Below are 16,562 nucleotides of genomic sequence, written 5' to 3' on the forward strand. Positions count from 1 at the left end.
CTTTAAGTCCTCTGGGAGTGTGAAAGTATTTCCTTGGCCTCTGCATCCCTAAAGGCCCCTTTACACACTGAGACTTTCAGCGATCCCACCAGCGATCCCAACCTGGCCGGGATCGCTACAAAGTCTCTGGTGAGTCTCTGGTGAGCTGTCAAACAGGCAAACCTGGCCAACGACGCAACAGCGATCCGGACCTGCAGAGCGACCTAGCTAGTCAAACACTGGAAACGAGTGATGTGTCACAATATCTATCAATCACTATTCTCTGTCAGTCGGTCTCTCTCTCTCGGTCTCTATTCTCTCTCTGTCGGTCCGTCACTATCTTTCCCTCTCTCACAGTCTGTCGGTCATTTCCCCCTCCTCTCTCATACTCACCGATCCCCGGCGCGGCACTGCACGGCATTCACACTGCTGTGGCGGCTTTTCCTCTTTTGATAAAGCCGGCCGCTCATTAAACAATTTCGTATGCCCTACTTTCCCCGCCCACAGGCGCCTATGATTGGTTGCAGTGAGACACGCCCCCACGCTGAGTGACAGGTGTCTCACTGCACCCAATCACAGCAGCCGGTGGGCGTGTCTATACTGTGCAGTGAAATAAATAATTAAATAATTAAAAAAAACGGCGTGCGGTCCCCCCCAATTTTAATACCAGCCAGATAAAGCCATACGGCTGAAGGCTGGTATTCTCAGGATGGGGAACTCCACGTTATGGGGAGCCCCCCAGCCTAACTATCAGTCACCAGCCGCCCAGAATTGCCGCTTACATTATATGCGACAGTTCTGGGACTGTACCTGGCTCTTCCCGATTTGCAGCTGGTGCATTGGCAAATCGGGGTAATAAGGAGTTATTGGCAGCCCATAGCTGCCAATAAGTCCTAGATTAATCATGTCAGGCGTCTCCCCGAGAAACCTTCCATGATTAATCTGTAAATTACAGTAAATAAACACACACAACTGAAAAAATCATTTATTAGAAATAAAAAACACAAACACATTCCCTCATCACCAATTTAATAAGCCCCAAAAAGCCCTCCTTGTCCGGCGTAATCCACTGACCTCCAGCGTCGCATCCAGCTCTGCTGCATGGAGGTGACAGGAGCAGCAGAAGACACTGCCGCTCCTGTCACCTCCACGCAACAAATGAGGTGAGTAGCGCGATCAGCTGAGCTGTCACTGAGGTTACCTGGATCCAGCGGTGCCTGCGGGTAACCTCAGTGACAGCTCAGCTGATCGCGCTACTCACCTCAGTTGCTGCGTGGAGCTGACCGGAGCAGCGGTGAGTAGCGCGATCAGCTGAGCTGTCACTGAGGTTACCCGCGGCCACCGCTGCATCCACCGCTGGATCCGGGTAACCTCAGTGACAGCTCAGCCAATCGCGCGGCTGTCTTCATTAGCTGCGTGGAGGTGACAGGAGCGGCGGTGTCTTCTGCTGCTCCTGTCACCTCCATGCAGCTGAGCTGGAAGCGATGCTGGAGGTCCGTGGATTACGCTGGACATGGAGAGCTTTTTGGGGCTTATTAAATTGGTGATGAGGGAATGTTTGTGTTTTTTATTTCTAATAAAGGATTTTTTCAGGTGTGTGTGTTTATTTACTGTAATTTACAGATTAATCATGGAAGGTTTCTCGGGGAGACGCCTGACATGATTAATCTAGGACTTATTGGCAGCTATGGGCTGCCAATAACTCCTTATTACCCCGATTTGCCAACGCACCAGGGCAAATCGGGAAGAGCCGGGTACAGTCCCAGAACTGTCGCATATAATGTATGCTGCAATTCTGGGCGGCTGCTGACTGATATTGTTAGGCTGGGGGGCTCCCCATAACGTGGAGCTCCCCATCCTGAGAATACCAGCCTTCAGCCGTATCGCTTTATCTGGCTGGTATTAAAATTGGGGGGGACCGCACGCCGTTTTTTTTAATTATTTATTTCACTGCACAGTATAGACTCTCCCACCGGCTGCTGTGATTGGGTGCAGTGAGACACCTGTCACTCAGCGTGGGGGCGTGTCTCACTGCAACCAATCATAGGTGCCTGTGGGCGGGGAAAGTAGGGAATACGAAATTGTTTAATGAGCGACCCGCTTTTTCAAAAGAGGAAAAGCCGCCGCAGCAGTGTAAATGCCGTGCAGCGCCGCGTCGGGGATCGGTGAGTATGAGACAGGAGGGGAAAATGACCGACAGACTGTGAGAGAGGGACAGAGATAGTGACGGACCGACAGAGAGAGAATAGAGACCGAGAGGGAGAGACCGACTGACAGAGAATAGTGATTGACCGATATTGTGACACATCACTCGTTTCCAGTGTTTTAAGTCCCCTTTACACACTGACACTTTGCTGCACAGCGGGAAACAAAGGACCAAAGAATGGTCCTGAACGATTTGTAGCGATCATCAACTTCACAGCAGGGGCCAGGTCGCTGATGTGTTTCACACACTGCAATGTCGCTGGGGAGGTCGCTATTGCGTCACAAAACCGGTGACGTTACAGCAATGTCGTTTGCGATGTTGCAGTGTGTAAAGCCACCTTAACTCTTCTCTGCCCAGCCCCCTATCACTACTTTACTTTTCTAACTGCTCAATGGCTTGAATACACAGTCATTAGGCATTAGATTTCAGAGAGAAACAGGACATATAAACAGTTTGGGGAAGGGCGAATCGTTCTAACAGATTCCTTTCAATAATAGGCCAATCTCTTATTGCATATTTACAGCATATACTTTCAATAGGTCACAAATGTGTAAGATGGTAATATCCTGTTTTATTGCTGTTTTGTATATTTGTCACATGGCTTATTTGTGCACCTGTACATCGATTTATTACTAAAAGTGGGCTGACCTTATTTTTAGGTGTTTTTTTTTAATGGGTAAATAGACTGGAAAAGCAATAGCGCAATAGGGTCTTAACTGGGTAGAAAAGTTGTTAAAGATACAGTACTCAGATGCACACCCACAAGGCGAAGGAACAATCAAGAATGGAACTGGGGGGGGCGGGGGATTAATTCCTGGGCTGCCTGGATTTGGAGACTGTTGACAGATGGCATCAGAAACCCATGAAGATTGAATGTGGTTTATTTGTCAACGCGTTTCGAAGTGTCACACTTCTTCATGACAGACCTCAGTGACCCCACAGAAGTAAAGGTACCTTCACACATAGCGATGCAGCAGCGATCCGACCAGCGATCTGACCTGGTCAGGATCGCTGCTGCATCGCTACATGGTCGCTGGTGAGCTGTCAAACAGGCAGATCTCACCAGCGACCAGTGACCAGCCCCCAGCCAGCAGCGACGTGCAAGCGACGCTGCGCTTGCACGGAGCCGCCGTCTGGAAGCTGCGGAGACTGGTAACTAAGGTAAACATCGGGTATGGTTACCCGATGTTTACATTAGTTACCAGCGCACACCGCTTAGCTGTGTGTGCAGGGAGCAGGGAGCCGCGCACACTGAGCGCTGGCTCCTTGCTCTCCTAGCTACAGTACACATCGGGTTAATTAACCCGATGTGTAATGCAGCTACATGTGCACAGAGCAGGAGCCGGCGCTGGCAGCGAGAGCGGCGGAGGCTGGTAACTAAGGTAAATATCGGGTAACCACCTTGGTTACCCGATGTTTATCTTGGTTACAGCTTACCGCAGCTGCCAGACGCCGGCTCCTGCTCCCTGCTCGCTTCATTTGTCGCTCTCTCGCTGTCACACACAGCGATCTGTGTGTCACAGCGGGAGAGCGCCTTTGAAGAAAACGAACCAGGGCTGTGTGTAACGAGCAGCGATCTCGCAGCAGGGGCCAGATCGCTGCTCAGTGTCACACACAGCGAGATCGCTAATGAGGTCACTGCTGCGTCACAAAAAGCGTGACTCAGCAGCGATCTCGGCAGCGAGCTCGCTGTGTGTGAAGCACCCCTAACACTTCGATACGCGTTGACAAGCCACATTAATCTTCATGGGTTTATGGCTCTGTCAACAGTCTCCTTGCCTAAGCAGCGCAGGAATTAACCCCCTCGGTTCCATTCTTGATTGATAGTTGTTTTTTTTGTTAGCCTACATCAGAGGGTGGCCACCTCCAAGGTTAAACACCCTTATCCATCCATCTCTCACAGACAAGCTTTTAATTATGTGCTATGCCTGGTGTCCTTTCATTTCGCTAGTTCAGATGAGGCCCAGCTTTGTGCATGGAGAGGTAGGACCTTAGTGATGGGGACATCCATATTGAGTACACCTTGACGTGGTTGGATGGGTTTTGCACCTTTTTATGATCAAAAATCGGAGAAGTAGCCATTACCCTGGTATTTAAAGGGAACCTGTCACCAGTGTTTTGCCCTATAAGCTGCGGCCACCCTCACTTGGCTCTTATATACAGCATTCTAACATGCTGTATATAAGAGCGCAGGCCGCTGTGTAGAACATAAAAAAAATACTTTATATAATATTCACCTAGAAGGTCGCTCTGGTGTACAACGGTCGGATGGGTGGCGCTGTTCTCCGGGACCGGCGCCTCCCCTTTCGGCCATCTTGGTCTTCCTTATTCTGAAGCCGCGGTGCATGACGTGTCTACGTCATACACACGCGCCGGCATTGAGGTCCTGCGCAGGCTCACTTTGATCTGCCCTGAGCAGAGCAGATCAAAGTATTGTAGTGCGCCTGCGCAGGACCGGTGAGTGTGTATGACGTAGACGTGTCATGCACACCGGCTTCAGAATAAGGGACACCAAGATGGCTGAAAGGGGAGGTGCCGCGGTCCCGGAGAACAGCGCCACCCATCCGACCGTTGTGCACCGGAGTGACCTTCTAGGTGACTATTATAAAGTGTTTTTTATATTATACCCAGAGGCCTGGGCTCTTATATACAGCATGTTAGAATGCTGTATATAATAGCCCGGTGGTGGTGGCCGCAGCTTATAGGGCAAAAAACTGGTGACAGGTTCCCTTTAAGTGATTATTTCCAACAAGGATAGTAACCTTCCATGGACAACTGTTCCTTCTCTTGCAGATCCTATTTATGTGCATTTCTAGCCATTATTTTGTGTCTATTGATATTCCATTTCTATTATTACTGCTTTTGAGTTGAGCGCTTATTCTATATAGAACAAAACACCGCCTTACCTGTGTGATATATGTTCTACCATGTCTTTTATTTTTGTGTTTTGTGATCATTTGATTGACTTGTTTTTCTCTCGGTTTTAACCCATGCCCACCCCCTCTCTTTTTGGAACAGGCGTCTCGGCTAATACATACCAGTTCCACTGCGCAGAGGAAAAATGTTGCAGCCTCGGGACCTGAAAAGTACACAGAGGCTTTTATTAAAAAACAGATTGAAGAGTTCAACATTGGAAAGAGACATTTAGCCAACATGATGGGAGAGGATCCAGAGACATTTACCCAAGAGGACATTGATGTAAGTAGAGCTGCTCGGTTGGAGAAGTAATTTAGTGCGGAGTTTCATATTGAAACCTCTCTAACTCTGCTATACCTGTCCCAACTCCCTGTGAATTTTAATCAAACTGTCGGGATAATGCGGGGCGAGTTTCTGTAGAAAGCCCAGGGTATTTGTTCTGTCTTCTGTAGGAATGGTCACATCCAATAATACATCGTGGCGCTTTCATAGTTGTGCGGTGGATTGTTACTGCTGTTATGGGGTCTTGTTGTCAAGAGCGGAGTATAACACAGGCGACAATGTGCTTTGCGTTATCCTGTAATTCCAACATATATCAAGTATTTATTCTTAATTTCAGAGACTTGCAGGAAGTTCCGAGATATAGGCACGGTAGACCTGTGCTGGGATCATTAATATAAGGGCACCAATAATTAGATACTTGACATCTAGTCCATTCATTAGTCACAGCATCCCTTGAGTTGATGTGGGTCTAAGGAGTAAAGGTTCTCCTTGTGAGGAGCACTAAATTGGTGTCTGCATATGGAGAATTTGGTCTGGCTTCTTATTCACGCATGTGGCAGGGCCCTTTATAGGGGACATTAGCATTCTCTTAACCACGCATGTGGCAGGGCCCGCTATAGGGGACACTAGCGTTCCAGTCCTATTCCTTTCTGAATATCAAGTGGGTGTAAAAACAGACAGCACTTGGCCTGTCAAGCTGATGTAGTAAATGATCTGTAACTTGTGGCTTTTTTTCCCCACATTATATGTCTATTTTTCCTTGTAATCTCCATTTTACAATAGTAAGTAAGTTCCTGGGAGTATCTTTAAGCTTTTTTTTTTATTGCACATCGTATAATTTATTGCTTTGGATCGTCCTGTTTGCTTCCAGTGAATAGGAATTTGCTTGCTTATTGCCAACGTAAACCTATTGTAATCCTAAAAAAACAAACAAAATAAAAACAAAAAAAAAATAAATTATTGTAAACTATTGTAATCCTATTTACTTGTAACTACAGATGAGCGGACCAGCGGAAGTTCAGTTCAACGGATTCAGCTGGACTTTAGATAAAGTTTGGCTTGGGTCCCAGACTTGCCCTGAACCCCTGTGGAAGTCAGTAATTGAGCAGTCCGGGTCTCGGCCCACATATAGCGAGCCATAAACCAAACTCTTCCATGGGAGGGTGGGGTTTTTTCCACTTTTTTTTTTTTTTTTTTCCCCATTTTTCTGGGGTGCAAAATAACGCTATTGTGACCCCCAGTGAAAGCCATTTGGAGACTGCAAGTGCCCCGCACTGGGCTGAGTACTGGGCGTACCCGAGCACAGCGATGCTCACACAAGTGGTTTGCATACGTAAAGCACCAAACTTTTTTTTTTTTTTTGTCAGTGTTCAGTACAAATACCGAACTTTATTTTACCGGTTCACTCATCTCTACTTGTAATCTAATTCATGCCCTAACCACGGGCAACATGAATCAAAGCTGATGATGTTATTGCACCCATATGGTTTTTCTCCGTAAACTCTGCATTATTTAGGAGAAAACGCACATTGACATGATTGCCAGGCTCTATGGCCACTGTTCATCAGTGTTTGGTTACTAGATTTTTGACGGAAAAAACTTTGTAAAGTTGCAAAAATTAGAGCCAAAACCTTTCTCAAAGTGCACCTCTTATCCAGTACAAGACTTTGGCACAATTTACTCTTGCACATACCACTTTAAGGCTATGTCTGCATGCTGCATTCTTGATTTGACAAAAAAAATGCACCCTCTGGCAGACATTGACAACTGTAAACACTGCGTTTGACAAAAAAAAAATGCATCTAAAACGCATGCGTTTTAGATGCAATTTTGACAGATGCATTTTTGAGAGATGCGGTCCCACGGCGATTCAGCTCTGCTACATACCTGTCCTTTTAAGCATGGCTACCCCCCCCACTGACAGCAGACAGAGACAGAGCCTCACGATGAGAATGAACTCTGATGAACTTCACCCAACTTCATTGTCATCGTGCTGCTCTGTCTGTGTGCTGTCATGAACTCGGATGAACCTCTGAGGTTAGTGCCAGGACACAGGCAGTAGTGCGGGGTCTGCAGCAGTAACCTCGGAGCTTAACCCGAGTTCACGGTCATCGTGGCTCTGTCTGTGTGGTGGGCCGATTTGCGGTCACAGGTGGAGGACTCAACTGTGACCGCAAATCCCCGGAGTGACTGAAGTGAGCTGCGCGATCAGCGGTGTCTTCATTCAGGTAACCTGCGGCGTTTTGACACATCTCATTCACTTCAATGGGAGGAAAATGCAACCAAAACGCAATTAAGTGACATGCCGGTTTTTTTTTTTTAGGCAACGATTTTGACAAATATTTGACAAACAAAACGCTGCCTAAAAGAAAGCAACGTGCGCATGGAATTTTTTGACTTCTCATGGACTTTGCTGGGGAAGCACAACACATGCATTTTGTCAATGACACGCTGCAGTTTTAAATGCAGCCAAAACGCAGGAAAAAAGCACATGTGCGCACATGGCCTAAGGCTGTTGCACGAAATGTCAAATGCCAGAGCTGACAAGGGTAATTTCCCCCAAGCACACACTGTGTCTTCCCTTAATCCTCAAAGAGTTTAGATTTAGGGATATGTAATCCTGTGTGTTTCCTGTAATATAAATGCAAGGATATAACAATTTCTAAATGACAGGAATATTTGATATGTTGACCACACCAACTCATCCCTAGTATCCAGAGGAAATAGAACGGATTTTGACCAATTTATAGTTAACCTGAGAGAGACTCAAATCTCTATTGTTTCCAATGTAATTGGAAGGGAAAAATAATTAATAGGGCTGAGCGGACTGTAAAAGTCTGGATCCTCGTGGTTTCAATGATATCTAGGTGCCGGGCCCGGGCGCGGGATTCCGAGTGCACGATCCGGATTCGGCAAATAAAGTAAAAATAAACAAAATAACAAGCATCAGTGTCATACTTACGGAGACTCTGTGTCATGGCGGCACACTGCTTCCGGGTCGCGCTTTCACTTCCTGTACTGTACACGCAATCACACAGCTTTCTGTGTTTTCCCTGCCCACCGGCTGTCCTCTCATTTGTGATTGGTTCCAGGCTGACGCGCCCCCCCCAGCCTGTAACAGTATCTGCCTGCAGTCATCGCTTATCGCGGCTCAGTAATAGACTACACTCAGATATGGCAGTCTTCTCTATGACTGCTCGCTCTGAGATGTAGCAGTGCTGGATGTGTCGTCATGGGACGTCGTGTGGATTATGCCGGAGCTGGAGGGCTGTGTTGGGGGTTAAGAAAGTGGTGAAGGAGGGCGTGTTTTGTACTTTATTTCAAATAAAGGATTTTTCTGTGTCTTGTTTATTTACTTTTATTTACAGGTTTGTGTGATGCAGATATCTGATAGACGCCTGTGCCATCACAAACCTAAGGTTTAGTAGCAGCTGTGCGCCGCTATTAACCCCTGCTATTACCCCGATTGGCACCGCATCAGGCTACCAGGAAGAGCCGGTAATGCACCGGGATTGTCACATCTAATAGATGCGGCAATACCGGGCAGCTGCGAGCTGAGAATATACCAACCCCCAGCTGGCATTATCATGGCTGGGGATGAAAACTGGAGGGGGACCGCATGTCAGATTTTTTTCCTTAATTATTTATTTAAATAAAAAAAAGCCGCATGCGAGGGACTCCCGTGAGTCTGACATCTCAGCACAGCCACACACTTCTGACAGGAGCATGCATGTGTTTCTAGGTACATGCACGCTAATGTTCAGAGAACGGCAGGCTGTAAAATAAAAAAAAAATTCCTGCCAGCAGGTAGAAATTTGGTGCTGAAATGTGGTGCACCTCCTGGCAAAAAATCGTGGCAAAATCGCAGAAAAAAAACTGTGGCAAAACAAACCGCGTTTTTTTGCCAGCAGGTGTAGATTGGATGCAGGAATATGGTGTAAAAATGTCAGCACCAAATTTGCATCCCTTGGCCCAAAAATTCCCGGTGCTAGAATACCAGCCCCCAGCCGGCATTATCTTGGCTTGGAATGAAAATTAGGGGGAACCGCACGTCGCTTTGAAAAATAAAAAAAAACAAAAACTCATGCGGTTTCACCGGAATCACACATGCGAGGGACTCGCGCGAGTCTGCCATGGCATCACTCTGCAAAACCTCGCAAGTGTGACTGGATGCACAGATACAGCCCGATAGCTGGGGCTGCAGCCGCGGGCTATATCTGTGCTGTCGATTGTTTATTTTTTACCACGATACTGACCCGCACACACTTGCACTGCTTTCCCCGCCCACCAGCCATCCTGGCGCCTGTAATTGGTTGCAGTCAGCTGCCACTCAGGCTGGGGGCGCGTCTAGCTGTAACCAATTTCACGCGCCCCCCCAATGAATATTGAATTGTCGGCTCCGGAATGTAAAAGCGTGACCCGGAAGGAGTTTACTGCCATGACAGTGCCTCGGTGAGTATACCGTGCTAGCTCCTACCCCCCTATCCCCTCCACAAACGTTTTTAAACTCCGGATTCCGGTCTTCATTGACTTATATGGGCACCGAATTCCAGAGCGGATCAGACTCTTTTTTTTAAAATCTGGCAGCGATCACGGATTTTTGGGCGTTCGAGCAGCTCGAATTATTAACAAATAATAAGTAATCAGCGTATAGGGCAATTGTTTCCTCATTATTGCCAAATTTAACCCCTCTCTACCTGGAAGCCCTACAGTGCTGGCCAAAAGTATTGGCACCCCTGCAATTCTGTCAGATAATACTCAGTTTATTCTTGAAAATGATTGCAATCACAGATTCTTTGGTATTATCTTCATTTAATTTGTCTTCAATGAAAAAAAATAAAAAAAATTGTCATAAAGCCAAATTGGATATAATTCCACACCAAACATAAAAAAGGGGGTGGACAAAAGTATTGGCACTGTTTGAAAAATCATGTGATGCTTCTCTAATTTGTGCAATTAACAGCACCTGTAACTTACCTGTGGCACCTAACAGGTGTTGGCAATAACTAAATCACACTTGCAGCCAGTTGACATGGATTAAAGTTGACTCAACCTCTGTCCTCTGTCCTTGTGTGTACCACATTGCACATAGAGAAAAGAAAGAAGGCCAAAGAACTGTCTGAGGACTTGAGAATCCAGATTGTGAGGAAGCATGAGCAATCTCAAGGCTGCAAGTCCATCTCCAAAGACCTGAAAGTTCCTGTGTCTATGGTGCGCAGTGTCATCAAGAAGTTTAAAGCCCATGGCACTGCGGCTAACCTCCCTAGATGTGGAAGGAAAAGAAAAGTTGATGAGAGATTTCAATGCAAGATTGTGTGGATGGTGGATAAAGAACCTCGACTAACATCCAAACAAGTTCAAGCTGCCCTGCAGTCCGAGGGTACAACAGTGTCAACCCGTACTATCAGTCGGCGTCTGAATGAAAAGGGACTGTATGGTAGGATACCCAGGAACACCCCACTTCTTACCCCGAGACATAAAAAAGCCAGGCTGCAGTTTGTGAAAACTTACCTGAGAAAGCTTAAAACGTTTTGGAAGAATGTTCTCTGGTCAGATGAGACAAAAGTAGAGCTTTTTGGGAAAAGTCATCAACATAGAGTTTACAGGGGGGAAAAAAAAAAGAGGCATTCAAAGAAAAGAACACGGTCCCTACAGTCAAACATGGCAGAGGTTCCCTGATGTTTTGGTCTTGCTTTGCTGCCTATGGTACTGGATTGCTTGACCGTGTGCATGGCATTGTGAAGTCTGAAGACTACCAACAAATTTTTCAGCATAATGTAGGGCCCAGTGTGAGAAAGCTGGGTCTCCCTCAGAGGTCATGGGTCTTCCAGCAAGACAATGACCCAAAACACACTTCAAAAAGAACTAGAAAATGGTTTGATAGAAAGCACTGGAGACTACTAAAGTGTCCAGCAATGAGTCCAGACCTGAATCCCATAGAACACCTGTGGAGAGCTCTCAAAATGGCAGTTTGGAGAAGGCACCCTTCAAATCTCAGGGACCTGGAGCAGTTTGCCAAAGAAGAATGGTCTAAACGTCCAGCAGAGCATTGTAAGAAACTCATTGATGGTTACCGGAAGCGGTTGTTCGCAGTTTTTTTGGGCTAAAGGTTGTGAAACCAAGTATTAGGCTAAGGGTGCCAATACTTTTGTCTGGCCCATTTTTGGAGTTTTGTGTGAAATGATCAATTATTTGATTTTTGTTTCATTCTCTTTTGTGTTTTTTCATTGCAAGCAAATTAAATGAAGTTAATAATACCAAAGAATTTATGATAGTACTCAGTTTCTTCCTGAAAATGATTGCAATCTGACAGAATTGCAGGGGTGCCAATACTTTTGGCCAGCACTGTATAATACAGGCTAAAGGTTCTATTGCAATGGAAAAAATTAATGGCGATAACGGGCAGCCTGGTCTTGTACCCCTGTGGAGCTTAAAGCTTAGCATGTTCAATATTTAAATAAAAATGGAAAAATAGGAGAATTACAGAGAACCATGATAGTTCTCTATAGGGATTGATATGTTGATGAAGCACATGAAAAAGCCATTGGGGTAGGGAACCTCTCCCTCCTTCATCAGACCCAGTTGGTTAATGAGGCAGCCAAAGGGAGGCCGAACAGCCTCCCCTGCCCGGAATTTATCTTTAAAGGGAGTACAGGGAATATTGCAGTCACCCATAACTATTAAAGGGATGTCTGCTCATTCACCAAGTTTCAATCAAAGTTTTCTAAGCGTAACCTTGGAAAATGGTGGGGAACATATACCACAACCGTAATGCATTCAAAGTGCGCTATTGGTAAAGCGGCCTTCATCATCTCTAATAGAGCCAATGCATTTAATAGGGCTATTCTTATGTACAAGACTGACTCTGGAATACAGCATACAGAATGTAGGCAAACCTCCCATTTTACAGAACCCGTTCGTTGCCACATGCCAGGACATCATTCTAACCACTGCAATGGAAGCAGATTGATAAATAATGGCGCCACGTTCCCTTCAATTGCTTTTTAATTGTTATCTCCTCTCTTGCTCAGAAACCTGCATGTTCTCCTCCTGCTAGGAGAGCAAATTCTGCTGGAAATTTCTCTAATTGATTTGCTGTGTCCATTCTATTTGCCGTATCATTTTTCACAATATTTCATAATTTGTGCTCATTTCTAATGAACAGAGTCATTAGGAGAGGCATGACTAAGTACAACTGACAGCTAACATTAGGTGCCAGATGCAGTTTCTAATGCTACGTACAGTTTAAATAAATTAGCACCTGTACATTAGTCTCACTTGCTGCTAATTTCTAAGCGAATCAGTTGAGATGACATTTAGGTAAGTCATTGATCACGGTACCAGCTGCCGAGCCACTGCCCAGCTGGGATGGCTAATTAATAGAGATAGCAGGCCTGACCCGGCGCTTCTCCCAGACCATAGAGCACTCTACTCAGCGCTTTCCATTCTGCTTTGTTTCTCTGGCTGCTTATAGTAATAGTATATCTATAGTCTACGGTAAGGCCTCCTGTATACTGGGTGCCTAGCTTCAGCACCCTGGTGAAAAATGTCTCCGACAATCCAATCGTGCTGCTGTCGGAGGGCTAGATGGGTTCATTACTTTACATATAGTAAAGGCCTCATATAGATGTCCTTTTTCATGTGTTGTCTATCAGTGGTATTCACAGAACACTTACCCATTATAGTCTATTGGGCTGTTCACATGTCACTAGTTTTTTGCAGGTGTGCCCACAAAAAAAAATCGCGTAGACATGTCCGCTTTTTTTTTTATTAGCTAAAATAAGTCTGATTCTTTGAAAAACAATGACAGCACATGGATAATATCAGTGTGCATTGTCTGTTGTCCATGATTAACATTACAATGGGTAGGAGAAGATTGGTAATTTGTTTGTTTTCCAATACATGAAAGTCTATCATGGTGATCAAAACTGACCCTGACCAAACACTAGTAAATCTCAGGTCCAAAACACTACTGTTTTTTGTTTTTATTTCATTTTTTTTTCCATACATGAAAAAGAACAGATGTCCTTGTAATATTTTGCTTTTTAACGAGTTATCCAGGAATATACCAATCTGAAACAAAGCGTAGTACTACTCTAATAAAGTTGTGTTTTGTTGTTCTCATCAGTTTCACCTGTTGTCCAGTGCGGTATAGTAACCACTATGGACAGGTACCAGTGGTACCTACATTCATTTTCCTATGAAGCAATATGCCATACGCAAATTGGGTACCCAGCCCATGAACATGTTGCTGCTAGTGATAACACGTACTGTAAGGCTATGTTCACACACTGCATCGTTTCTTAACCACAAAGATGCAGTGTTTTTGGCCCCAAAAAACGCACCCGCGACAAAAACGCTTGTGTTTTTGCCACGTTTTTACCACATTTTGCCCAATGCATTTTAATAAAGTAAAATCTATTGACTGGAAGGGCTCGAAAACGAAAAGAGAATTAGCATGCTGCATCTTCAAAGATGCAGCCCAAAAAAAATGCACTGTGTAGACAGGAAAATAGAAATCTCAAAGACTTTGCTATTAGAAGGAAATGCATGCATTTAGGTGTATCTTTGTGACCTCAAAAATGCACCAAAAACACAGTAAAAGATGCAGTGTGTGAACATAGCCTAAGATGGCTGCCAGATACATGATCAATTGGAGATGTGTATCTCAGAGGTTGTTGTCCTCTGTGATGTAAGCCCGGAAGCAAGCTTTAGTACCTTTAGTATTGCGCGTGTTAATAGGGCATGTCTGGGCCAGGTTATACGGGCAGTCAGTGAGATGAGTGGATCTGATTGCCCACATATCCCCACCCTAGGGCATGGTACTTAACTTTAAATGGAGACCAGTAGTCTCATATGCAGTGTGTGTGGAAGTATGAAAAGCCTCCAGTGATTATATCTCTAGGAAAAGAGACGGATGTTATCCTGAGCGAGCGAACCTTGCAGCTATACATATATTTTTATGTTTGGGCCTTTTGTGTCGGAAAAAGGCTTTCTTTAAAGTCAATCTGTCAGCAGGTTTTTGCTATTTAAGCTGAGTCTGGCCGCACCCTTTTGTGAGTGACTCCTCCCAGTCAATGCACAATCTCTATTGAGAGTCTGATTTAGGCTAAGTTCACACTTCCATTGTTTTGCATCAGTCACCATCCGTAGCCTTGAGGAATTACGGTATCCTGCAAAATATTTTGCAGGAATCCTGTTTTTCCCCATAGGCTTCTATTAGTGACTGATTGTGACTGATGATGCTGCGTTGCATCCGCTGCGTCGCGGTCAGTCGTTTTTTAACTGACCGCCGGGCGGGAGCAACGCAGCATGTAACGGTTTTTTGAGCAGCGCGATCCGTAGGATTTCGCTGCGCATGCGCTCTCTGGCTCCCCGCCCCCGTAACCAGGATAAACATTGGGTAACCAAGCAATGCGCTTTGGTTAGTTACCCGATATTTACAGTGGTTATGAGTGCAGGGAGCCCGCGCTAAGCTGGTATCCAAGATAAATATCGGGTAACCAAGCAAAAAGTGCTTTGCTTTGAGTTACCCGATATTTACCCTGGATACAGCATGCAAGGAGGCCGACACTTCACCACTCGGCTCCGCCCCCTCCCGCACTCCGCATGTGTACACACACACACACACACACACACACACACACACACACACACACACACACACACACACTTACTTGTCCCCAGCCCTGCAGTCCCCACGGCACTGACGTCCTCAGCTCCATGGCTCCGATTGGCTCCGCCCCCTCCCGCACTCCGCATGTACACATGCATGTAGACACACACACACACCTGCCCCAGCCATGCAGACCGCGGCACTGACGTCCTCAGCTCCGCCCCCCGCACACAACGGAGTCCGACAAAGAAATTCTTTTCTTTGTCATCCGTTGTACAACGCATCAGTCACATGCGTCAAGCAACGCATGTGACTGATGCAAAACAACGGAAGTGTGAACTTAGCCTTAGAAAGCTCAATCAGCTCTGGTGTTTTCCTGGATCTAAATTTTTTCATTGTGTGAGTTCCAGTAATCTAGGTGATACACCATTGGATTCAGTATCTCCTACATCATGCTGCTGTCAGATGAGTGATTCAGAAGAAATGAAGTATAAGGTGCAAAAATATTGAAATTCAATTATTGGACAGACCGTGAGATTAAAAACAAAACACCGTTAAAAACATTGAGTTGGGAGGCAGCAGAGAATGTAAAGATAACAAGCAACCACTGAGTACATGGGCATATATGATAGTGCATATAGATTAGGCCATGTAAATGTAATTATACACAATGGTGGTCAGAGTATTATGTAGCCCAAACCGTGAGTATCGGAAAGCAGAATCACAAAGACAGCATGCCCATAATCAATAGATTGAGTGGAAAATCAGTAAAAAAAAATCTTCTAGCAACCAATAAACACCCACCCCTACGTACATTTAGTGTTTTCAATGGGTAAAAACACCACCGTGGCACTCACTTCATCAGGGGGAGGTACATAGTCCATGCACCATGCATGGGTTTAAGTAGTCCCCCGGAAAAGCGAGATAGCTAATAGGTGCCGCTAATCATTGTGCGCACATGCGCTGAGCCCAGTCATAACCCACCGGCGGGCAGTCAGACCGTCAATCCAAGTCCGCACGAGAGCGGGGACGTTGTGGAGGCTATAGTGGGCGCAGGGGTTAGTCACACCTGGGCCCTGAAGCCTAGAGGATTATAAACATCCCTTTGGCCCATATGAGAAGACCAATACTATTATAGACCTGGGATAGGTTAGGGCACTATGGGTGCTTTTCATTGGAGCCCATGAGCTTCAAGTCGCACTTCTGGGTAGATATTTGTCTCAGGATCAAGTCTATATGTTTGTTCTCTGTCATTGAGGATGTATTTTGAAAGTGCTGCTTAGGTATGAGGTTTTTTTTCTTAGCCATTTTTTCTCTTTTTCAGTGTTTTGATTCTTTTTGAAGCAGGTATAAAACCGTAGTTGACATAATTTTTCTGCCAACTGAAAAAAAGGTGGAGACAAAGTGACTGCTTCATGAAAGTCTAAGGCCCCATCGGCAGGCATGTCTGAATATCGTCTTTCATTGTTTCCAACAGAAGCCTTGATGGAGCCCCTGACATGAAGTCTAGACCAGGGGTCTAAAACTCTACTGGGTATATGGGCCTTACATAGAAAAAAAATA

At 45.5% G+C, this 16,562-nt stretch overlaps 1 protein-coding gene across 1 annotated transcript in view; it reads left to right on the plus strand.

Annotated features, from left to right (window-relative positions):
* The window catches only part of MRPS9 (mitochondrial ribosomal protein S9), a 148,007-nt gene that overhangs the window by 32,975 nt on the left and 98,470 nt on the right, over positions 1-16,562 (plus strand). Inside the window, exon 2 of the mRNA XM_075336489.1 lies at positions 5,204-5,383. Within this exon, the coding sequence (XP_075192604.1) occupies positions 5,204-5,383 (180 nt within the window). The remainder of the gene's footprint in view (positions 1-5,203; positions 5,384-16,562) is intronic.

Source organism: Anomaloglossus baeobatrachus, chromosome 2 (genome assembly GCF_048569485.1).
Source record: "Anomaloglossus baeobatrachus isolate aAnoBae1 chromosome 2, aAnoBae1.hap1, whole genome shotgun sequence".
Lineage (NCBI taxonomy): Eukaryota > Metazoa > Chordata > Amphibia > Anura > Aromobatidae > Anomaloglossus > Anomaloglossus baeobatrachus.